Here is a 25,727-nt window from a genome sequence, read left to right as displayed (position 1 = left end):
GGGCCAGACTGCCTCTCTGCAACTGACCTTTCACGTACCAGTGAGGCAACTGGATCCAAGAACCTCCAGCCAAGGTTCCCCTCGGTTAAAAATGGAGCGCCAAGTTTTCTCATTTTTCTGCCAGTCACAGTTCAAGGGAAAACCCCAAACCACACATGAAATCCACCGTTTAAACACCTCCACTGAGGGGAAGCCCAAGAGGAGAAAGATCCTGCGATTAGGAGGAAGTAATCAATGTTATCTTGTGGTTTTACATGGAATTGAGTTGAACTGTTGCCGCTGCAGGTCATGGGGTGTAGGTACACCCACTGTGCTGTTAGGCTTTGACCCAGTGATGTGGATGTCACTGGCAAGGCCAATATTTGTAGGCAGCACAGTGGTTAGCGCTGCTGCCTCACAGCGCCAGAGACCCGGGTTCGATTCCTGGCTTGGGGTCATTGTCTGTGCCGGGCCTGCACATTCTCTCCATGTCTGCGTGGGTTTCCTCCAGGTGCCTCAGTTTCCTCCCACAGTCCAAAGATATGCAGGTTAGGTGGATTGACCATGCTAAATTGACCCTTGGTGTCAGGGGGACTAGCTAAGGTAAACGCATGGGGGTTATGGGGATAGGGCCTGGGTGGGATTGTGGTTGGTGCTGATTTGATGGGCTGAATGGCCTCCATCTGTAGATGCTATGATTGCTGCCCACTATTAGTTGGACCTTGAGTAGCTTGCCAGGGTAGCACAGTGGTATTATCACTGGGGTAGTAATCTAGAGATCCAGAGGAATGCTCTGAGGAGCTGGATTCAAATCCCACCACGGCAGATGGTGAAATTAGAATTCCATGGAAAAAATCTGGAATTAAGAATCCACTGACAACCATTGTCGGAAAAACCCATCTGGTTCCTTTAGGGAAGAAAATCTGCTGTCCTTACCTGGTCTGGCCTACATGTGACTCCAAAGCCACAGCCGTTTGATTGACACTTAACTTCCCCTCTGATATGGGCGAGCGAGGCACTCAGTTACATCCAGCCTCTACACAACAACAAAAAGGACTTAAACTGGATGGACTACCCGGCGTCGACCTAGGCATCAGAAATGATCACGGCACCCCAGCCCTTTAGAACCTCAGAAGCCCAAGTTACTCAAATTGAAGTTCCAGATGACCAGAGGCTGCTCTCTGTCCCCTGAGGGGGAGAGATGACTGGTAGGGACTTAACCCGAGGCTCACCACACCTCAGGCGAGGTTGAGAAGGTAGGGCCACTATGGATAACCTCAGCCGATGCTGGAATAGAACCCCTGCTATAGGTGTCGCTGTGCATCACTAACCAGCTGTCCCGTCAACTGAGCTAAACTGATTCCCCCCAATCCTCTAATTTCTAGAGTCAGTGGCTCAGAGTCAGGGTCAGTGGCTCAGAGTCAGGGTCAGTGGGCCAGTGTCAGGGTCAGTGGGCCAGTTTCAGGGTCAGTGTCAGGGTCAGTGGGCTAGTGTCAGGGTCAGTGGGCCAGTGTCAGGGTCAGTAACTCACTGTCAGGGTCATTGGGTCCGTTTCAGGGTCAGTGGATCAGTTTCAGGGTCAGTGGTCAGTTTCAGGGTCAATGGGTCAGTTTCAGGGTCAGTGGGTCTGTTTCAGGGTCAGTGGCTCAGTTTTAGGGTCAGTGGGTCAGTTTACATAAGAACATAAGGAATAGGAGCAGGAGTAGGACATTTAGCCCTTTGAGCCTGCCCCGCCATTCAGTAAGATCATGGCTGATCTGTCGTGGCTCAGTTCCACTTTCCTGCCTTTCCCCATAACCCTTAATCCCCTTGCCTATCAAAAACCTATCTACCCGTGTCTTAAATATATTTAGCGAGGCAGCCTCCACCACTTCAACGGGCAGAGAATTCCAGAGATTCACCACCCTTTGAGTGAAGAAATTCCTCCTCAACTCCATTCTAAACCGTCCCCCCTTTATCTTGAGGCTGTGCCCTCTAGTCCTACTGTCCTTCCTGAGCAGGAACAGCCTCTCCACCTCTATCCTATCCATCCCATTCATCATCTTATATGTCTCAATGAGATCTCCCCTCATTCTTCTAAACTCTAACGAGTACAAGCCTAGTTTATTCAGCCTCTCCTCATAGTTCAACCCCCTCAACTCCGGTATCAGCCTAGTAAACCTCCTCTGCACTCCCTCCAAGGCCAAAATATCCTTGCGTAAGTCCGGCGACCAAAACTGCACACAGCACTCCAGCTGCGGCCTCACCAGTGCCCTGTACAGTTGCAGCAAGACCTCCCTACGTTTATATTCAATCCCCCTCGCTATGAAGGCCAGCATCCCATTCGCCTTCCTGACCACCTGCTGCACCTGCAGGCTGGGTTTTTGCGACTCATGCACAAGGACCCCGAGGTCCCTCTGCATCGTTGCATGCTGCAATTTTTCGCCATGTAAGTAATAGTCTTTCCTACCATTATTCCTACCAAAGTGGACAACTTCACACTTGCCAACATTAAATTCCTTTTGCCAGTTCCTGGCCCATTCGCCCAGCCTATCTAGATCCTTCTGCAGACTTTCCACACCCTCCGCACAATTTGCTGTTCCACCAATCTTGGTGTCATCAGCAAATTTCGACACCATACACTCGGTTCCCTCCTCCAGATCATCCATATAAATGGTAAATAGCTGAGGTCCCAGCACCGATCCCTGGGGCACTCCACTAGTCACCAACCACCAATCCGAATAGCACCCATTGACCCCCACTCTCTGCCTCCTATTTGACAGCCAATCCCCTATCCACGCTAACACCCTACCCCCAACTCCATGCCCCTTAACCTTCTGTAATAACCTCTTGTGCGGCACCTTATCAAATGCCTTCTGAAAATCAAGAAACACCACATCTACCGGCTCTCCTCTATCCACCACCCTAGACACATCCTCATAGAACTTCAATAAATTCGTCAGCCACGACTTCCCTTAACGAAACCGTGCTGCGTCTGCTCTATCAAACAATTCTCCTCAAGATGCCTCACTATTTTCTCCTTGATCACGGATTCGAGCATTTTACCTACAACAGACGTTAAACTAACCGGCCTATAATTCCCTGCCTTTTGCCTGCTACCCTTCTTAAACAACGGCGTAACATTAGCCGTTTTCCAATCTTCCGGCACTTCCCCGGAATCCAGCGAGGTTTGGAAAATAACCACCAAGGCATCCACTGTCACCTCCGCCATTTCTTTCAGATCCCTTGGATGCATTCCATCCAGTCCTGGGGACTTGTCCACAATCTGTCCCTCCAGTCTGTCAAGCACTGCCTCTCTAATAACAATAATGTCATTCAGGCCCTCCATTCCTACCATCTTTCCATCGCGAACACCCGGCAAACTATTCACGTCCTCCTCCGTGAAGACCGAAACAAAAAAGTTATTCAAGGCCTCAGCCATTTCCCCATCCCCTACCACTAAGTCCCCCCTCTCATCCTCTAAGGGTCCAAAGTTCACCCTAGTCAGCCTCTTCCTTTTTATATATTTATAAAAACTCTTACTATCCTTTTTTATATTTAGCGCTAGCCCAGCTTCATAGTTTATCCTACCCTTCTTTATCAACTTCTTTGTCAATTTTTGTTGATATTTAAACCTCTCCCAATCCTCTTCTCGCCCACTACTCTTAGCTACTCTAAACGCATCCGCTTTTAATTTAGTACTCTCCTTTACCTCCTTCGTTATGCACGGCTGATTATCTCTCCTCCTACGATCCTTTTTAACCATCGGAATAAATTTCTGCTGAGCACCAAGAAAGATCTCCTTAAAGATCCTCCACTGTTCCTCAGCAGACCTACCTTCCAATGTGCTCCCCCAATCAACATTCACCAATTCCTCTCTCATCCTACCATACTCCCCTCTGTTCAAACAAAGGACACAGGTCCAGGAACCCACTTTCTCCTCCTCCATCTGCATCAGAAACTCCACCATACAATGATCACTCTTCCCAAGAGGATCCTTCACCACAAGGTCCCTAATTCTACCCGCCCCATTACATAACACCAGATCCAAGATAGCTCGCTCCCTCGTCGGCTCCAACACACACTGTTCAAGGAAACTATCCCGGCAGCATTCCAAGAACTCTTCCTCAAGCCCACCGCGTCCAGCATGGGTCGACCAATCAATATGCAGATTGAAATCCCCCATAATTATCGCCGTTCCATTCCTGCACGCCGCACTTATCTGCACGTTAACAGCCCGCCCCACCTCCTGATCATTATTTGGGGGCCTATAGACGACACCCACCAGCGTCTTCCTCCCTTTGCTGTTCCTAATCTCCACCCACAACGATTCCACTTTCTGCTCTTTGGCTCCTATATCATCCCTTACTACCACCCTGATGCTATCCTTAATCAGCAGAGCTACGCCCCCCCTTTTTTCCTCCCGCCTATCCTTCCTAAACACTTGATACCCCTGTACATTCAGCTCCCAGTCCCTGTCACCCTGCAGCCACGTCTCTGTAATGGCCACCAGATCGTATCCATTTGTGCTGATCTGTGCCACCAACTCATCCACTTTATTGCGAATGCTTCGTGCATTCAGATAAAGTGCCTTCATCCCAGCCTTCACCTGTACCCTATTTGCCGGAACGCCACCAACCATACTCACGCACCCTACTCCCTTTATTATTGGGACATCCTTGGCCTCTTCCTGTACCTGTACCCTCTCCTTTACTTTAGACCCTGTAATTTCACCTACCCTCGTACCCTCCCCCCACCCATTAGTTTAAAGCCCTATCTACAGTCCTATCTACACGATTCGCCAGGACTCTGGTCCCAGCACGGTTCAGACCAACCCCATCCCACCTGAACAGGTCCCACCTACCCCAATACTGATGCCAATGTCCCATAAATTCAGACCCATTCCTCCCACACCAATCCCTGAGCCACCCATTCACTTCCTTAATCTTATCAACCCTACGCCCGTCTGCACATGGTTCAGGCAGTAATCCAGAGATAACCACCTTGTGGGTTCTACTTTTTAATTCCATTCCCAGCTTTTCATACTCCCTCCCCAGATCCTCAGTTCGCATTTTGCTTACGTCGTTGGCACCCACATGTACTACAATGACTGGATTCTCACCCTCCCACTCCAGGTTCCTCTGCATCCCAGATGCGACATCCTGGACCCGAGCACCAGGCAGACAGTACACCCTTCTGTGCTCTTTGTCATTGTGATAAAGGACAGTGTCAATACCCTTAACCACACTATCCCCAATTACCACTACATTCCTTTTCACCTTCTCTTTGTCAATGCTCTGTGTCTGCATCACTGTACCGTGTGCAGTTTGCTCACCAACCTCACAGCCCTCGTTCTTGTCCACACTGGAAGCAAGAACCTCAAATCTGTTATGCAGATTGAGAGGCTGAGGCATTTGGTCCCCACCCTCCTCCCTCCGGTCCCCACCCTCCTTCCTACGGTCCCCACCCTCCTTCCTACGGTCCCCACTCTTAAGAGTTTAAGAGTCAGTGGGTCAGTGTCAGGGTCAGTGGCTTAGTTTCAGAGTCAGTGGGTCAGTTTCAGGGTCAGTGGGCCAGTTTCAGGGTCAGGGGTCAGTGGGTCAGGGTCAGTGGCTCAGTTTCAGGGTCAGTGGCTCAGTTTCAGGGTCAGTGGGCCAGTTTCAGGGTCAGCGGCTCAGTGTCAGGGTCAGTGGCTCAGTTTCAGGGTCAGTGGCTCAGTTTCTGGGTCAGTGGATCAGTTTAAGGGTCAGTGGGTCAGTGTCAGGGTCAGTGGCTCAGTTTCAGGGTCAGTGGCTCAGTTTCAGGGTCAGTGGATCAGTTTAAGGGTCAGTGGGTCAGTGTCAGGGTCAGTGGCTCAGTTTCAGGGTCAGTGGGTCAGTTTCAGGGTCAGGGGTCAGTTTAAGGGTCAGTGGGCCAGTGTCGGGGTTTGTGGGTCAGTTTAAGGTCAGTGGGTCAGTGTCAGGGTCAGTGGCTCAGTTTAATGGACAGTGGGTCAGTTTCAGAGTCAGTGCGTCAGTTGCAGGGTCAGTAGGTCAGTCTGATGGGCAGCGGGAGACTCGGAGTGCTGTACGGATAGCGGTTTGAGGTGACTGTGTGTCAGCAGGACGTGGGAAAGGGAGGTCACTATGGGCTGTGTACAATCTGAACAGATACCCCCCATCAGCAGAAACTGTTCTCACGGAGAGGGAAGTAAAATGCAAAGCTCAGCATTGGGTGGCATAAGGAAAACAGCTGACCCCAAATAAGACTATTCATAGATTAAAATGAGGAATTTGGTTAAAGGGAAATTATATTAGAAATGAGACAAAAACCCAAAATGGACAAAATGAAAGGGGAAGGGGCAATGCTAGACCATTCTACCGATTTAGGGATTTATTTCCAACTGTTGATTGAGGGATTTAATCTCTTGAAGCTTTTACGTTTCATTCTTATATTGAGTTAAAACAAAATGCCTCAAGGAATGGAGTCAGTGACCCTGACATTGACCCTGACACTGACCCACTGACCATCAAACTGACCCACTGACCCTAAAACTAACCAATTGACCCTGACACTGACCCACTGACCATCAAACTGACCCATTGACCCTGACACTGACCCACTGACCATCAAACTGACCCACTGACCCTAAAACTGATCCATTGACCCTAACACTGACCCACAGACCCTAAAACTGACACTGACCCACTGACCCTAAAACTGACCCATTGACCCTAACACTGACCCACTGACCATCAAACTGACCCACTGACCCTAAAACTGACCCATTGACCCTGACACTAATCCTGACACTGACCCATTGACCCTCAAACTGACCTACTGACCAGCAAACAGACCCACTGATCCTCAAACTGATCTACTAACCTGGAAACTGATCCACTGACGCTGAAACTTGCCCACTGACCGTGAAACTGACCCAATAACCCTGACACTGACCCACTGACCCTGAAACTGACCTTAGGAGGGAGGGTTATTCACCAGATTTGATTTGATTTGATTCATTGTTATTGTCACAGGGATTGGGATACAGTCAGAAATATTGTTTCTTGAGTGCTGGAAGGACAGCACGGTGGTTAGCACCGCTGCCTCACAGTGCTGGGAATCTGGCTTCGATTCCCAGCTTGGGTCACTGTCTGTGCGGAGTCTGCACGTTCTCCCTATGTTTGCATGGGTTCCCTCCAGGTGCTCCAGTTTAGCATGGCTTTGCGAGTGGAAAACCATGTCTCACAAATTTGATTGAGTTTTTTGAAGGGGTAACCAAGAAGGTAGATGAGGGCAGTACAGTTGACGTTCTGTACATGGACTTTAGCAAGACCTTTGATAAGGCCTTTAGATTGTTGCTTAACATTAAATTTCACGGGATCCAGGGTGAGGTCTCTAAATGGTTACAAAATTGGCTTGATGACAGAAGTCAGAGGGTGGTTATGGAGAGTTGTTTTTCAAACTGGAGGCCTGTGACCAGTGGTGTGCCTCAGGAATCAGTGCTGGGTCCACTCTTATTTGTTAATGATTTGGATGAGAATTTAGGAGGCATGGTTAGTAAGTTTGCGGATGACACCAAGATTGGTGGTACAGTGGACAGTGAAGAAGGTTATCTCGGATTGCAACGGGATCTTGATCAATTGGGCCAGTGGACTGACAAATGGTGGATGGAGTTTAATTTAGATAAATACGAGGTGATGCATTTTGGTAGATTGAACCAGGGCGGGACTTATTCAGTTAATGTTAGGGCATTGGGGAGAGTTACAGAACAAAGAGATCTAGGGGTACATGTTCATAGCTCCTTGAAAGTGGAGTCACAGGTGAACAGGGTGGCGAAGAAGGCATTTGGCATGCTTGGTTTCATTGGTCAGAACATTGAATACAGGAGTTGGGACGTCTTGTTGAAGTTGTACAAGACATTGGGAAGGCCACACTTGGAATACAGTGTACAGTTCTGGTCACCCTATTATAGGAAGAATATTATTAAACTAGAAAGAGTGCAGAAGAGATTTACTAGGATGCTACCGGGACTTGATGATTTGAGTTATAAGGAGAGGCTGGGGAGACTGGGACTTTTTTCCATGGAGCATAGGAGGCTTAGGGGTGATCTAATAGAGATTTATAAAATAATTAGGGGCCTAATATGTAGAGGTGTTAGGCGGACAATCCACCACCTCTACGTATTAGGCCCCTAATTATTTTATTATACCCTACACCCTAGCTATGACTGTAACACTATATTCTCCTTTCTTTCTCCCCTATGTACTCTATGAATGGTATGTTTTGTATGTATAGTGCGCAAGAAACAATACTTTTCATTCATTGCACCCAATACATATGACAATAATAAATCAAATCAAATCAATCTATGTTGCCCTAAAGTAAAGATACCTAGACAATTTGAGCAGGTAAAGTTCTTAATGTAGGGAATCTTAAGAGTGAAGCAGGAGAAGGCCATTCAGCCCATTGAGCCTTCTCCACCGTTCAGTAATATCATGGATCAAGTCACAGAGGTTCACAGCGCGGAAACAGGTCCTTCGGCCCAATTTGCCCAGCCACCCAGTTTTGTACCATGAATCAACTCCCAATCTCCTGCGTTTGGCCCATATCCCTCTGACTGTGGCTCAACTCTCCTGACCTGTCTGTCCCTCCCTTAACCCTTGACCCCCTTGTCAATGTGCCTAATTCAGTCTTGAACATCTTCGATGTCCCGCAGTCCCCACTGCGCTCTGGGGGAGAGAATTTGACAGATTAACCACCCTTTGGGAAAGAAATTCCTCCTCATCTCCAACTTCAATAGGAGATCCCTTGCTTTGAAACTGTACCCTCGAGTCCTAGTTTCTTTTGCGAGGGGAAACGTTCCTTCAGCATTGCAGCTGTCAACCACAGCCCCCCTCTCAGAATCTTATACGTTTCAATAAGATCACCTCTCATTTTTATGAAATCCTTTGGGTACAGGTCCAACCTGCTCAAACCTTCCTTATAAGATACATTCTTGTATCTTTCCTCTGGATATTTCCAAGGCCACACACCTTGTAAGGGAATCAGTACTGGTCACAACACTGGGTGAAATCTATCACAAAACCTATACAGTGTTTTTGTTTTATTCTGGATGGCCCTATTAATACACTACCTCAGAATGTAGTAAAGTTTATTTATTTATTAGTCACAAGTGAGGTTTACATTAACACTACAATGAAGTTACTGTGAAAATTCCATAGTCGCCACACTCTGGTGCCTGTTTGGGTACACTGCGGGAGAATTTAGCACCTAACCAGCACGTCTTTCGGACTGTGGGAGGAAACTGGAGCACCCGGAGGAAACCCACATAGACACAGGGAGAATGTACAAACTCCGCACAGACAGTGACCCAAGCCAGGAATCGAACCCGGGTCCCTGACGCTGTGAGACAGCAGTGCTAACCACTGTGCTACCATGCTGCCTAGTTGATGCTATTATAGAATCCTGACACTGCAGAAGGAGGCCATTCAGCCCATCAGGTCTGCATCAGATCTACAGACTCGATGGGCCAAATGGCCTCCTTCTATACTGTAAGGATTCTATGATTCTGTATGATTGATTGGCCATGCTAAATTGACTTTAGTGTCAGGGGGATTAGCAGGGTAAATATGTGGGAGTAGGACCTGGGTGGGATTGTGGACGGCACAGACTTGATAGGTCAAATGGCCTCCCTCTGCACTGTAATGATTCTATGAGTGTCGGCTGATTCATTAGAGTCCGCAGAATGGAGAGTGAAACTCGTCTGAACTGTTGCGGGAAAGGGACAAGCTACATTTGGCATGTCAAAGACTCATTTCTGACACTCCGTACTTCATAATGTCAAAGCCTCGGCAAGGCAACAATTACTGAGCAAAACCGGAGATAATTCTTTCTTGGTTCAGACGTAGAACCGGGTTTTAAAATGAGTCTGAAAGCAGAGGTGTGAGAGAGAGTTGACTGATTACCAGAAGCACTGGGGAGTCAGAAGTTCAGAAATAGAAACACACCACTGTGGTTTGTGAATGGATTACTGGTCTTGGGGCTATGAGTAGACGGGAGTTGCATTCGGTTGGTGACTTGCATTATCAGGTCACCCTAAAGAAACAACCCAGTCCCACTGCCGTAGTACAGGGAGTTAGAGTGACCTCCTTCTGCACAGGAAGGTCATGGGCAGCACCATAACACAGCGGTTAGCACTTCTTCCTCACGGCGCCAGACATCTGGTTCAATTTCTGTGTCAGTGTCTGTTTGCACATTCTCCCCATGTCTGCATGGGTTTCCTCCCACAGTCCAAAGATGTGTGGAGTGGCCATGCTAAATTAATTGCCCCTGAGTGTCAGGGAGACAAGTTAAGGTAAATGCATGGAGCCTGGATGGGATTGTGGTTGGTGCAAACTTGATGGGCTGAATGGCCTCCTTCTCCTGCACTGTAGGATTCTATGATAAGATCCCAGGAGTTGAATGGCCAGATCGGTGGTGCTGGGGGATGGTTTATCAGGAGTGACGACCGATGCAGTGTCACCAGCGAGTTGCTTACCGGTTGTTAACACGCTTGCTTGCAACTGAGAAGGCGAGAGAAATGAAGAAAATCTCAGTTGAATGCCCAGAGTAGATCTAAACCAAAGTGGCCCAGCCTGTCTACAGGAACGGAGGGATGTAGGAACATAAGGAGAGGCCATTCAGCCCCTTTATCCCACCATTCAATGAGATCCATTAACTTTTTTTTAAAGTTTATTTATTTATTAGTCACAAGTAAGGCTTACCTTAACACTGCAATGAAGTTCCTGTGAAATTCCCCTAGTCGCCACACTCCAGCACCTCTTCAGGTCAATGCACCCTAACCAGCACATCTTTTGGACTGTGGGAGGAAACCGGAGCACCCAGAGGAAACCCACGCAGACACGGGGAAAGTGTGCAGTCTCCACACCAACAAGCCGAGAATCGAACCCGGGTTCCTGGCGCTGTGAGGCAGCAGTGCTAACCTACTGTGCCACCGTGCCACCCACTTCTTTCCTTTAATTCCTTCAGTCATCAAAAATCTATCGGTCCCAGGTTTAACATTAACAATTAGTCCTTCTGTTTGTGGAGGTGGGTTTCTCTAATCCTTTGCGTGTGGAATGTTTTCCTAATTTCACTCATGAAAGGTCTACTTCTGATTTTCACACTCTGCCTCGTAGTCCCAGGCCCCTGCTTCCCATTAGTGACCCTGATGGCTTTTTTCTGACACTGGTTTTATGGTCATCAGTAGATTCTTAATTTCATGGTATTTTGTATTGAATTCAAATTTCACCATCTTCAAACCTGGCTCTCCCCAGAGAGCTATCTCAGGTCTCTGGAATATGAGTCCAGAGACAATACCATCATCATCTCACCTTGGCCAGGCCACTTTCACGGTTTTCGCAACAATCTCGACCCAGGGTGCGATGAAAAATCCGGGGTGTCATATAACTCGAAAAGGTGTCCGGGGACTGAGATTTTCTGAGGTTTTCTTTAGAAAGTGCGTCTTCAACACCTTTTGCAATTTGTTAAACCCTCACATTTCATTTGTACAAGTCTGCTGCTGCCCCCCCCCCCCCCCCCCCCCCCCCGAGGCAATGCCACACTGTCACTGTCCACCTTGAGGGACCCCATTAGAAACAGCAGCCCGTACCTGTTAGCGGTGACAACTTTGTATCGGATGTAATGTGACCAATGATAACACCTGGAAGGGTCAGCTGACCCTGTAAACCATGGAGCCAATGACAGATGTGATGGTCAGCTGACTACTATAAATAAGAAGCTGTCGGGAATTGTGGAGGGAGCTTGGATTGGCCCAGGGCGAGGCCCCAAGTGTTGGAGTAATGAAGTTTCTTTATTAAACCCTTTCTTTGTGTAAATTGGAGTAAGTTTTGTTATACATTCTTTATCTGCATTTGAAGAGTTCCTTCTGAAGGAAACAGCACTCTCCCTTTTCCCTGCCCTCCCAGAAGGTCCTGAGCCTTCCCCCGGGTCTGTAAAGAAGGCGTATTTGCCCTTATTGAACGGGGCATTGAGTGCAAGAGTTGGGATTTCATGTTGCACCTTTATAAAATTTTGGTTAGGCTGCACCTAAGAGTATTGCATCCAATTCTGGTGGCCACATTACAGGAAGGATGTGGAGGCTTTGGGGAGAGTGCAGAAGAGGTTTACCAGGATGCTGCCTGGATTAGAGGGTATTAGCTATAAGGAGAGGCTGGATAAACTAGGACTTTTATCTCTAGAGCAGCGGAGGCTGAGGGGAGGCCTGATAGAAGTCTATAAAATTATGAGAGGCACAGATAGGGTTGACAGAATCGTTGTCCCCAGAGTTGAAATGTCTAATACTACGGGGCATGTACTTAAGGGCAAAGTTAAAAGGAGATGTGAAGGGCAAGTTGTTTTTAACACAGAGAGTGGTAGGGGTCTGGAACACGCTGCCAGGGGTGGTGGTGGAGGCAGGTACAATAGGGGTGTTTAAGGGGCTTTTAGATAAGCACATGAATATGCGAGGCACGGAGGGATATGGACCAAGGGCAGACAGAAGGGATTAGTTTAATTTGGCGTGATGTTCGGTTCAACCCTGTGGGCCGAAGGGCCTGTTCCTGTGCTGTACTGTTCTATATTCTACATTGAGTGCTAAATGACCATCCAGTGCGTAATCACATTCCGGGACCAGAAGTACATTTCGCGACTGATTCCAGTCCTGTCAATTGCGCACACCCAATGAGTGCAGAATTCAGGCCCAGGTCTCATTCTGGTAAGTCTACATTGCAATCCCCCACCCATATTTGACCCAGCCTTGAATGTTATGCTGTGCCAAGTGCTCATCCACATAGAATCCCCACAGTTCAGAAGGAGGCCATTCAGCCCATTGAGTCTGCACCAATGGCAATTCCACCCAGGCCCTCTCCCCACAACCCTAGCTAGTCTCCCCTGACACTAAGGGGCAATTTAGCACGGTCAGTCCATCTAACCAGCATGTCTTTCCGACTGTGGGAGGAAACCGGAGCACCTGGTGGAAAGCCACGCAGACACGGGGGTGAATGTGCAAACTCCGCACAGACCCAAGCTGGCAATCAAACCTAGATCCCTGGCTCTGTGAGGCTAACCACTGTGCCACTGTGCTGCCCTGTGTCCCCTCGTAACTGACCTTGGCACTGCCATCATAGATACAGAAGTTGACCACAAAGCCTCCAACAGGCTAAGTGTGGGCGTAGAAGAGACACCCTGAGAAACTTGAAGTTACCACGCAGGCAACGTACGAACACAAAATCTCCCAAAGTCCCAATGGGACTCCAGGGGAAACCTTTCCCTGGTCAAATGTGGCTTCAGTTTCATCATCTTGTGAGAAGTAATTACTGTCATGTCATTAAATAGCAGTTGCTTTAACTGCACCTGGAAAGTCCTCAGATTTTGGCTTTACTTTTTGAGTTTCTGTCTCAACGACAGAACGTCACCTCTCATTGAAGTTTTGAATTCTCCCTCTTCGTGCCCTGATCGCGTTGATCCTCGCAAACCCTCCCCCCTGGTTTCAGTTCCCCTGCAGTGAGTTGTGGTCAGCTTGTCAAATGCAACACGGCCTCAGAATCAGGCGAAACAGTGCGGCGGCAAGAAGCATAGAATCCCAAAAGTACGGAAGGAGGCCGCTCGGCCCATTGAGTTTGCACCGACAATAATCCCACCCAGATCCTATCCCCATAACCCCACATATTTATCCTGCTAATCCCCCTGACACTAAGTGGCAATTTAACACGACCAATCCACCTAATCTACACATCTTTGGACACTAAGGGGCAATTTAGCATGGCCAATCCACTTAACCTACACATCTTTGGACACTAAGGGTCAATTTAGCATGGCCAGTCCACTTAACCTACACATCTTTGGACACTAAGGGTCAATTTAGTATGGCCAATCCACTTAACCTACACATCTTTGGACACTAAGGGGCAATTTAGCATGGCCAATCCACTTAACCTGCACATCTTTGGACACTAAGGGGCAATTTAGCATGGCCAATCCACTTAACCTGCACATCTTTGGACACTAAGGGGCAACTTAGCATGGCCAATTCACCTAACCGGCATATCTTTAGACAATAAGGGACAGTTTAGCATGGCCAATCCACTTAACCTACACATCTTTGGACACTAAGGGGCAATTTATTATGGCCAATCCATCTAACCTGCACATCTTTGGAGAGTGGGAGGAAACCCATGCAGACACGGGGAGAATGTGCAAACTCCACGTAGACAGTGACCCAAGCTGTGACTCGAACCCGGGTCTCTGGCGCTGTGAGGCAGCAGTGCTAACCATTATGCCACTGTGCCACCCAAACGAGGGAACCCACACAGACACAGAGAGAACGTGCAAACTCCACACAGATGGGCACCTGAGAACCCAGGTCCCTGGTGCTGTGCGGCAGCAGTGCTAACCGCAGTGCCACTGTGTCAACTTAGATCTGTGTCTCCGAAATAGAAAGGGTGCTGAGGTTCAGCAGAATGTTGCCTGGGCTGGAGTGTTACAGCGATGAAGGGAGGCTGGTTAGGCTGGGATTGTTTCCCTTAGAGCAGAGAAGGCTGAGGGGGTTCCTGATCGAGGTGTACAAAATTCTGAGGGACATAGATAGGGAGAAAACTTTTCCTCTGTAGTACAGGTATCAATAAACAGAGGGGGCAGAGATTTAAGGTAAGGGGACAAGAGATTTAGAGGGGATTTGAGGAAAAAATTTTTCACCCAGAGGATGGTGCGAGCCTGGAACTCACTGCCTGAAAGGAAGGAACCCTCACAACAAATAATTAGATGAGTACATGAAATGCCCTAGTACACAAGGCTACAGGACCAAGTGCTGGGAAAATGGGATGAGAGTCGATGGGCTGAAGGGGCTCTTTTTATGCTGTGAAGCCGACTCCCTGAGAGAGGAAGCAATCACAGTTTTGAACTTGATTGCCGTCTACATGTGGAGATTGTTCACACTCAGGATTGGACTCAACTGTGATGCATTCTGTGGTGGAATAGCTGGCTGCTGCTCACTGTCAGCTATAAAGAGAAGCCACATGGTATCAGGGCAGTGAGATCACCTTCTGGAGGAGTGAAGAGGAAACAAATAGCAATCTGCAAAAATCAATCATCTTTGGAGTTGCCGACCCAAAATGTGTTTACACTTCGACATTCTGCAGCTGTTGGGTCCGCAGGTTTGTGTAACCAAATCTTATTGCTGAGCCAGTGGGTGACCAAATGAGCCTTTTAGTTGGCCCGCTTTCAAGTGTAGCAGTGCGTCATTTGGGTTTAATGCTTTGCGAGCTTCCTGTGAGTGACAGTTCCAGCCTGCATGAGCTGTCAAAGCTGCAGAATCATTCTGCACCGCGCTCGCACACAGGGGAATTTGGAGTTCTCCCGTCGCTTCAACCACTGCAGCGGCACATAGTGTGGTATTACCCAGAAAAACTACACAGCGGAGAAAGAGATTGGAATGCTCAACTAACGCCAGCTTCAGCGGTAGGTGCTCAAAGAACCACAAGAATCCTTTTTTCTCCAAGTTCAGGGATAGATGTAGTTTGTTGCTGGCGTTGTTTTTTCTTGTGCTGTTTTGGTATACAAGGAGAAATTGGGACACGTTGCATTGCCGGTGGACAGTTTGGGAATCAAAGCAATTTGGGAATAGTTCTTGGTGTTTGGGTTAGGCTGGATTGGGTTTGATTGGGTTTTTGATTGGGTTAGATGAGGTTTGATTGGGTTTGAATGGGTTAGATTGGGTTTTTGATTGGGTTGGATTGGTTTGATTGGGTTTGATTTGGTTGGATCGGGTTTGATTTGGTTGGATTGGGTTAGAGTGGGCTTGATTGGGTTTGATTGGGTTGGATTGGCTTTGATTGGGTTGGATTGGTTTGATTGGGTTGGATTGGCTTTGATTCGGTTGGAATGGGCTTGGATTGGGTTGGAATGGGCTTGATTGGTTTGGCTTGGATTGGGTCGGATTGGCTTGGATTAGGTCAGATTGGCTTGGATTGGGTCGGATTAGCTTGGATTGGGTCGGATTGGCTTAATATGGGATAAATTAGATTTGATTGGGTTTGATTGGTGTAGATTGAGTTAGATTGGGTTAGATTGGTTTAGATTGTATGGGATTGAGTTCGATTTGGTAGGATTGGGTTGGACTGGGTTAGGTTGTGTTGGAGAGGGATATATTAGATTAGATTAGTTTAGATTGGGCTTGATTGGGGTGAGATTGAGTTAGATTGGATTAAATTGGGGTAAATTGAGTTGGATTGGATTAGATTGAGTTAGATGGGGTTTGAATGGGATAGGTTGGGTTAGATTGCGATAGATTAGGTTAAATTGAGTTGGATTGCATTAATATGGGATAGATTGGGTTAGATTATGTTAAACTGGGATAGATTGAATTTGTTTGTATTGTATTGGGTTAGAATGTCTTAGATTAGTTTGGACTGGATTCGATTAGGATACCTTAGGTTGGATTGTGTTAGATTGAGGTGGATTGGAGTAATTTGGTTTGGAATGGGTTGGATTGAAGATTATTGTAATAAACCAGAGAGGCATTAGTTTTGAGTTGCCTTTGCAAACAGTTAGAACAGACATGGAGGAGTGAATGGTCTTCATCTGTCATTTTGTGGAAGATTGTAACAGAGTTTTACATTCATGTTCAAAGCATGATTTTCTCAAAAGGTTAAAATTCAGACCAGACCTGTAAACTTAGTATGTGAAGAAGGTTCTGGAGAACAGCAAATAGACGGAGAGAAACAGCAAAGTGTTTTAATAAAGCAAAGAGAATTTGTGTCTATAGAATGATAGAAACTTAGAAGATAGGAGCAGGAGAAGGCCATTCGGCCCTTCAAACCTCTTCACCATTCATCACAATCATGTTGGATCATCCAACTCAATAGTCTAATCCTGTTTTCTCCCCATAACCTTTGATCCCATTCGCACCTAGTGCTATATCCAGCTGCCTCTTGAATACATTCAATGTTTTGGCATCATCTACTTCCTGTGGGAATGAATTCCACAGGCTCACCGGGTGAAGAAATGTCTCCTCACCTCCGTCCTACATGGTCTAGCCCGAATCCTCAGACTGTGACCCCTGGTTCTGGACTACCCCCACCATCAGGAACATCCTCCCTGCATCCACCCTGTCTAGTCCTGTTAGATGACCCCTTTCACAACCTCCCATCGTGCTTACAACTGATCAGGCATATTGGGATGGGGAGGTCGTGGCGGAGTGGAATTGTCACTGAACCAGTAATGCAGAAGGCCTCTGGGGACCCGGGTTCCAATCCGACCCCAGCAGACGGTGCGAATTTGAATGCAATAAAAATCTGCAGTTAAAAATCTAATGCTGGCCATCAAATCATTGTCACAAAAATCCATCTGGCTCACTCATTTCCTTCATGGACATACAAAATAGGAACAGGAGGAGGCCACTCGGCCCCTCGAGCTTGCTCTATCTTTAAATAAGATCATGACTGAACTGATTGTAACCTAATCCCTACATTCGTGGCAACCCCCGTTAACCTCCCCCGCCCCCCCCACTTGTTAATCACTCTGCCTGTCCACATTGGCACAGTTGTTAGCACTGCTGCCTCACAGCTCCCAAGGACCTGGGTTCGATTCCTGGCTCAGGTCACTGTCTGTGTGGAGTTTGCACTTACCCCCCGTGTCTGCGTGGGTTTCGTCCGGGTGCTCCGGTTTCCTCCCACAGCCCAAAGATGTGCTGGTGAGGTTGATTGGCCGTGATAAACTGCCCCTTAGAACATAGAACATTACAGCGCAGTACAGGCCCTTCGGCCCTCGATGTTGCGCCGACCAGTGGAACCAATCTAATGACCCTCTAACCTAAACTATTCCAGTGTTATCCATATGCCTATCCACTGACCATTTGAATGCCCTTAAAGTTGGCAAGTCCACTACTGCTGCAGGCAAGGCATTTCATGCCCTTACTACCCTCTGAGTAAAGAACCTACCTCTGACATCCATCCTATATTTATCACCCCTCAATTTAAAGCTATGTCCCCTCGTGTTAGCCATCACCATCCAAGGAAAAAGGCTCTCACTCTCCACCCTATCTAACCCTCTGATCATCTTGTATGCCTCTATTAAGTCACCTCTTAACCTTTTTCTCTCTAACGAAAACAACCTCAAGTCCCTCAGCCTTTCCTCATAAGACCTTCCGGTGCCCTGGGTTAGAGGGCTTTGCAGGGTAAATATGTGGGATTACAGGAATAGGGCTTGGGTGGGATTGTTGTCGGTGCAGACTCAATGGGCCAAATGGCCTCCTTCTGCACTATAGGGATTCTATGATGATTCAGTTGACCTATTACATTTTTTTATTCATTCATGGGACATGGGTGCTGCTGGCTGGGCCAGCATTTATTGCCCATCCCTAGTTGCCCTTGGAGGACAGTTGAGAGTCAACCACATTGCTGTGGCTCTGGAGTCACACATGGCCTAGACCAGGTAAGGATGTCAGATTTCTTCCCCAAAAGGGACATTAGTGAACCAGATGTGTTTTTCCAACAATGGGTCATCAGTAGATTCTTAATTCCAGATACTTTTTAATGAATTCAGATTTCGCCATCTGCCATGGCGGGATTCGAACCCAGGTCCCCCCACACATTAGCCAAGTTTCTGGATTAATAGTCTTGCGATAATACCACTAGGCCATCGCTTCCCCGTATGTTCCCAAGTCTTATTGGACATTGGTACATAGGACATATGAACACATGCCACTGAGACAGAATGAACATAGACCACAGAAATATAAGAAAATAAGACATGGAAACTTGGGCCGTGGGGACGTAGCAGCAGACATAGGAACATAGATTTGGTCTGGGACTGAGATTTACCAAAGTTACTCAGCGATGGAGAAGTTGACAAGTTGGTGCAATGGAAATGTAACACCTTTCTGTCTCACCAGCTGAATTCAGATGGGCACCAGGCATTTTTCATCAGTGTTGGTTGACCTCGCATGACTTGAGGTTTTCCAATGCTGATCTGTTGCTGAAGCCTTCGGAGGTTCGATGTCTGACAGATTATTTGAGGGTTTTGAGGTTCGCTATACCTCACTGTGACTTCACAGATTCACAAAGTGCGACAGTGCAGAAGAGGCTGTTCAGCCCAACAAGTCTGCACCGATGCATGAAAGGCCCCGAACTGCCCATCTAATCCCACTTGCCAGCCTTGAATATTATGGCGTGGCAAGTGTTCACCTAGGTACTTTTTAAAGGATGTGAGGCATCTTGCCTCCACCACCCTCCCAGGCAGTGCATTCCAGACCCTCAACACCCTCTGAGTAAAAAGATTTTCCTCAAATCTCCCCTAAACCTCCCACCCCTCACCTTTAACCTCGTAACTGACTATTCAACTGAGAGGAACAGCTGCTCCCTATCCACTCTGTCCATGTCCCTCAATCTTGAACACCTCGATCAGGTCACCCCTCAGTCTTCCAACGAAAAAAACTCAAGCCTATCCAACCTCTCTTCATAACTTAAATGTTCCGTCCCAGGCAGCATCCTGGTGAACCTCCTCTGCACCCCCTCCAGTGCAATCACATCCTTCCTATAATGTGGCGACCAGAACTGAACACAGTGCTCCAGCTGTGGCCTCACCAAAGTTCTACACAACTCCATCATGACCTCCGTGCTTTTGTTTAAAATGATAAGGGGGGGACCTTATTGAAACTTATGGGACAGAGTGGACGTGGAGAGGATGTTTCCACTAGCAGGAAAAACTAGAGCCAGAGGGCACAACTTCAGGCTAAAGGGACGATCCTTTAAAACAGAGATGAGGAGGAATTTCTTCAGCCAGAGAGTGGTGAATCTGAGGAACTCTTTGCCGCAGAAGGCTGTGGAGACCAGGTCATTCAGTGTCTTTAAGACAGAGATAGATAGGTTCTTGATTAATAAGGGGATCAGGGGCTATGGAGAAAAGGCAGGAAAATGGGATGACTGAATGGCGGAGCAGACTCGATGGGCCGAGTGGCCTAATTCTGCTCCTGCCTTATGGTAATTTATACTCCAAATGATAAAGGCAAGTGTGCCATGTGCCTTTTTCACCACCCTATTAACCTGCCTTTCCGCCTTCAGAGATCGATAGACAAACACGCCAAGATCGCCTTTGTTCTTCCGAATTTCTTAGTGTCAAAGCTTTCATAGAATACTCCCTTGGCAAATTACTCCTTCCAAAGTGCATCACCTCACACTTTTCAGGGTTATGTTCCATCTGCCACTTATCCACCCATTTGACCACCTGGTTTACATCTCCCAAGACACTCGACCTCACTGTTAATAACCACTTAGCTGAACGTGCCTTCCAATGTTCTCTTCCAGATCCCGGCTTGGGAGTTCAGGGATTCCCCTTCCACCGCACGTCCGCAGAGAACATGAACCAATCGTCTACCAACTGCAGTCGGTGTCAGATCAATTTTGAGAAGAATGGTGTTGAGTTGGCAGTGATGTACGGTGTAATCTTTACTGTGAGCTTTACCGTGAACTGTCTGACCCTCTGGCCTATCATCCTTCAGGTCAGGCAGAGGAACGTCCTCGGAATTTACCTGTTGAGCCTGTCCATATCGGACATCCTGTACGTGCTGACCATTCCACTCTGGGTCCTGTACTACTACAATGGCCACCGCTGGATGTTTAGCCGGACTACCTGCTCCTTCGCTGGCTTTGTATTCTACTCCAATGTCTACATCAGCATCTTCCTGCTCTGCTGTATCTCGACCGACCGCTACTTGGCGGTTGTGTACCCCATAAAATCTCAGTGGTTCCGCCGTCCGGCGACAGCCGTGCAGGTTAGCCTGCTGATATTCCTGACCACTTTCGCCTTCCATTTCACCATCTTCTTCATGGGCTCCACCAGTCAAGATGGAGACCACGAGGCGGACAACAAGACATGCTTCGAGCACATCCCCCTCATCCAGTCGGTGGCCATTAGCAACTACCTTCGTTTTGCTATTGGCTTCTTGACACCCCTGCTGGTTCTGATGGCGTCTTACCAGAGGATCTTCAAAGGCGTCAGGAAGAGCGTGACCCTGAGCAGGGAGCAGAAGTCAAAGGTCAAGCTCATTTCCATATCGGTCATCCTCATCTTTGTCATCTGCTTCGCCCCCTATCACATCATCCTCCTGCTCCGGACGATAAACTTCACCCTGGCCGACTGCAGTTGTGACTTCGAGCAGAGAGTCCATCTGGCCTTCAATGTCACCCTGGCACTGACCAGCTTCAACAGCGCAGTGGACCCAATCCTCTACGCGTTGGTCAGCAACAGCGTCAAGAAGGACCTGAGGAACTCCCTCAGCTCCTTGGGTTGCGCACAGTGGAGGGTGAAGAGCTCTCCCACCTCGCTTCCCAAGTCCTCCACCGTGATTAGCCGCTTGTGACCGAGGGTCAGGTGAAGGTGGGCGGGAGCTTTGGGTTCACCTCTCTGATCTTGGTCATAACGGAAGGACGTTGGCCCTCAGACTCGGGAGGCAAGAGGTGAACAAGGCAGGAGGTGGAATCTGGGCTTTTGTGGCCAGTAACATAACTGAGATTCTTCAAAAATGAACTCTCCTTGTCCAGAGATACGAAGGGTAGAGTGGAACCTGTGAAATTTTTCAAGCCAGACCCTTGAGGGGATCACTTCAAAGACCAGTACAGCACAGGAACAGGCCCTTCGGCCCTCCAAACCTGTGCCGATCACGTCATCCTATCTAGGCCAACCCCTCTATTCCCCGCCTGTTTTTGTGCCTATCCGGATAAATCTTAAATGTCGCTAATGTATCTGCCTCAACTACCTCACTTGGCAGTGCATTCCAGGCCCCCCACCACGCTCTGTGTAAGACTTCCCCCGCACCTCTCCACTGAACCTTTCCCCCCTTACCTTGAACTTGTGCCCCTTTGTAATTGTTACTTCTGCCCTGGGGAACAGCTTCCAACTGTTCACCCTATCCATATCCCTCATAATTTTATAAACACCTATCAGTTTGCCCCCTCAGCCTCCGTCTTCCCAGGGAGAACAATCCCAGTTTATTCAATCTCTTCTCAAAGCTAATACCCTCTGTACCAGGCAGCATCCTGAATTCTCTTCAAAGCCTCCACGTCCTTCTGGTAGTGTGGTGACCAGAACTGGACACACTTCAACTGGACAAACCCTACCCAACAACTGATCAAGTGGCGGGGGGGGGGGGGCACTACAAAGGGAGTTTGTGTAATTTACCCTGCTAATCCCCCAAGGGTTAATTTAGCATGGCCGATCCCTCTCATCCACACATCTTTGGACTGCGGGAGGAAACCGGAGCATCCGGGGGAAACCCACGCAGACACGTGGGGAGAGAGTGCAGACTCTGCACAGACAGTGACCCGAGGCCGGAATCGAACCCGGATCCCCGGCGCTGCGAGGCAGCAGTGCTAACCACTGTGCCACCATGTAGCCCCAAAGATGGAGTGCTGCATTACTGCAGGTCATCCGAACCAAAGGCCAGAACTGCAGTGAGGAGGACCAAATCTCAAACTGCCTCACTCCAGTTAAGAGTTTGACATTTAGGGTGTTCAGCTGAAGGGATCCCTAGGGGGTTTTTAATGTGTAATAAGCTACATGTTTATACAAGAGCCTGCAATTAATGATGACATATTTGCATATATAATGAACATTTGCCATTTACGTTTGTAATGAGATTGCTATACTTTGTATATGTAGTGAGAGGCCCGTAATGTGTGTGTCATGAGATACACATGATCTGCATATGTAATTAGATCCCCAATTGGTGCCCCGTCACTTAGATCCATTTCCATTAAAGAAAAACAGTTTCATTTACGTTTTTTTTTGCTTCATGGTACTTTCTTCACGAAACACAGAACTTACAACAGTACAGCATAGTACAGGCCCTTCGGCCCTCGATGTTGTGCCGAGCTATGTCCGAACCCAAGATCAAGCTATCCCACTCCCTATCATTCCGGTCTGCTCCATGTGCCTATCCAATAACCGCTTGAAAGTTCCTAAAGTGTCCGACTCCACTATTACAGCAGGCAGTGTATTCCACACCCCAACCACTCTCTGAGTGAAGAATCTACCTCGGACATCCCTCCTGTATCTCCCACCATGAACCTTATAGTTATGCCCCCTAGTAACAGCTACACCCACCTGAGGAAATAGTCTCTGCACGTCCACTCTATCTATCCCCTTCATCATCTTCTAAACCCCTGTTAAGTCGCCTCTCGTCCTCCTCCTCCCCTCTAAAGAGAAAAGCCCCAGCTCCCTCAACCTTTCCTCATAAGACCCACCCTCCAAACCAGGCAGCATCCTGGTCAATCTCCTCTGCACTTGCCTAGGGATTGAATTTCAGAGTGACTTTGAGGCCCTCTTGGAGATACACCGTTGCCGGCTGCGCTTGCCTAAGACCACGGTGCGTCACATTTGTGAGGTGCTCCTGGCGAGGGAGGGCTGGCCACCCTGTGGACACGAAGGTGATGGCTGCCCTCAAATTTCTAGGCCTCTGGATCATTCCAGACTCCCAGTGGCGATCTAGCTAGGATCTCCCAGGCCTCTGTACGCACATGTGTGCGGCAGGTCCGTGTGCCCGGGCAGGGCAGTTCATTAATTTTGATGTGTATCGTGAACAGCGGAAGGCCCAGGCTCTTGGCTTCGCTTCCGTCACCGGGATCCCGAATGCCCAGTGACCAGTAGACGGGACACACACATCGTCTTGCTGGTCCCACATGCAGGAGGGCAGCGATTTGTGAACAGGAAAGGGTTCCAGTCCCTGAACGTCCAAATCATCTGCGACCATCAGCTGAAGATGCTCTTGGCGGATGTCCCCTGGATGGCCGGGACCTGGAGGGCCCTGGCTCACTTGTGGATGGCACTGTTTCAGTGCCACCATGTTCGTCTCGCTGGCCCTGAGATGCCCAGGTGTGAGGAAGGGGGGAATCGGAAGGTCTTGGGGACATCGGGGATCTCCTGGGTAGAAGACCCTGGCATGGGCTCAAGCCCTTCCTCCACCCTTAGGGTGTCCAGAGGTCCCAGGGACACTCCACGGATGCCAGGGTAGCTGGACTGAGCTCCAGAAGGATCGGCGTCACCTGGCTCTTCCAGTCCTGGAGGCCCAGATGCGTCTGCCCCATGATCTGTGATCCATCAGCCCTGGCCCCCTGAGAGTGGGCCAAGATCTGGAGCCCCTCCACTACAGCACTCTGTGAGCAAGCCAGGCTCTCGAGCCCCTCAGCAGTAGCCCTCTGAGCCTGTTCGAGGCTCACAGCCTCAGACTGCTGTATCTCCAGAAGAAGTCTCACGACATCAGGGCAATGCCACCCAAAGAGTGTCCATGACAGTTTTGTGATCCGGCATTCTGGGCTCTTTGAAGACCAGCCCAGGCTCCTGGGATGGCTACTGGGTGACAAAGGATACATGCTAAGGTCACGACTGCTGACACCTGTGTGGAGGTTCCAGACCGAGGCAGAGACCCGCCACAATGAGGACCATGCAGTCCTGGTGTATCGGTCTGCTGAAGATGCGGTTGGACCACCCTGGGGGTTGGGGGGGTGCCTCCAATATGACCCTGTGCGTTCTTCATTATCGTTTGCTGTGCTCTTCACAACATCACCCAGCAGCGGGGAAACCAGCTGGAGCAGGAGGAGGAGGAGGGGGAGAGGCGAGGTGGGTGCCCCACCATATGAAGAGCCGGAGGAGGAAAGAGGGCGGGCAGCGATGGCAGGTATCCGGCAGGGAAGGGTCGCAAGGGGTGACTTGATTACAGCCCGCTTCGCCTAGCTGGAGCTGTGCAGTGAGGGGGGTGCATCCACCACACATCCACTACACCCCAGGAGCAAGGGCAGCCGCTATTCCCCCTTCAAACCGACCTGGGCCCTCAAACCATCACATCACCCTCCCCCTGCTCCTGTCATCCCCCCCCCCACCGCCCCCCCCCCCCCGCCCACCGCCCACCCTATCCCCCAGAAACATCCAAACGTTAATGGTCCTGGGGCTGGCAATGCGAATCTTGGTTGAAGGCTGGAGTATGATGAGGACTCACTGATGTGTGTACACACCGGGATCCTGGTGCCACTGACTCCTAACCTGTACTCCGAATGCACACTGCCATCCGGCCCCATGGAGCTGCAAAGATTGGGGACACATGTCTTTTGGCCATTGGGAGGGGTGGCATTTGCGCCAAGGGTCTGGTGGATGTTGGGGATGGTAGGACAGACACTCTGAAACACGTGGCTGAGCCTCGCAAGGCACAGCAGACAGAACCTCTCTATGCATGGGAATGGGGACCACTTAGCCCTGTGTCGGAGTTAGAACCAGAGACATGTTAGTCACAGCTGGAAGGTGCAACTAAAAGTTTATTATGTTCTTAACTTTATTGATGATCTGGTGATCCTCACACGTGCCCTCTTAGAGAATTACAACTTTCTAACTTTGTGCGGTCTACTGCATTTTCTCGGTGCTACCCCAGGATGCACATCGGAGGCAGAGGTGTGATGCATGTCGCATTGCCTGTGATGCCCTTGACCGATATCCCCTGGATGGCCAGGACCTGGAGGGCCCCTGCTGACTTGTAGGTGGCACCGTTTCGGTGTCACCCTGTTCATCTCGCTGGCCCTGAGATGCCCAGGTGTGCGGATGGGGGAATCGGAAGGTCTTGGGACATCGGAGGCTGGTTTGCGTGATGGATTGGGCTACATTCATGATCTTTTGTAGTTTCTTGCGGTCTTGGGCAGAGCAGGAGCCCATACCAAGCTGTGATGCAGCCAGATACAATGCTTTCTATGGTGCATCTGTAAAAGTTGGTG

General features: G+C 48.9%; 1 protein-coding gene across 2 annotated transcripts in view; it reads left to right on the top strand.

Annotated features, from left to right (window-relative positions):
* Window positions 1–22,112, top strand: part of LOC145362123 (G-protein coupled receptor 4-like) — a 38,630-nt gene extending 16,518 nt beyond the window's left edge. The window contains exons 1-2 of one of the 2 annotated variants that reach the window (XM_080218171.1): window positions 15,178–15,435; window positions 20,280–22,112. In XM_080218171.1, the coding sequence (XP_080074297.1) occupies window positions 20,333–21,334 (1,002 nt within the window). In that variant the 5' untranslated portion in view covers window positions 15,178–15,435; window positions 20,280–20,332 and the 3' untranslated portion in view covers window positions 21,335–22,112. Of the gene's footprint in view, window positions 1–15,177; window positions 15,436–20,279 lie in introns of those variants that run through there. The other variant, XM_080218170.1, reaches the window with a different exon arrangement.
* Window positions 22,113–25,727: the final 3,615 nt, after the last annotated feature.

The sequence above is a fragment of the Carcharhinus amblyrhynchos genome, unplaced genomic scaffold (assembly GCF_965287045.1).
Source record: "Carcharhinus amblyrhynchos unplaced genomic scaffold, sCarAmb.v2.hapA scaffold_37, whole genome shotgun sequence".
Classification (NCBI taxonomy): Eukaryota; Metazoa; Chordata; class Chondrichthyes; order Carcharhiniformes; family Carcharhinidae; genus Carcharhinus; species Carcharhinus amblyrhynchos.
This window is presented reverse-complemented; position numbering and strand designations above follow the sequence as displayed.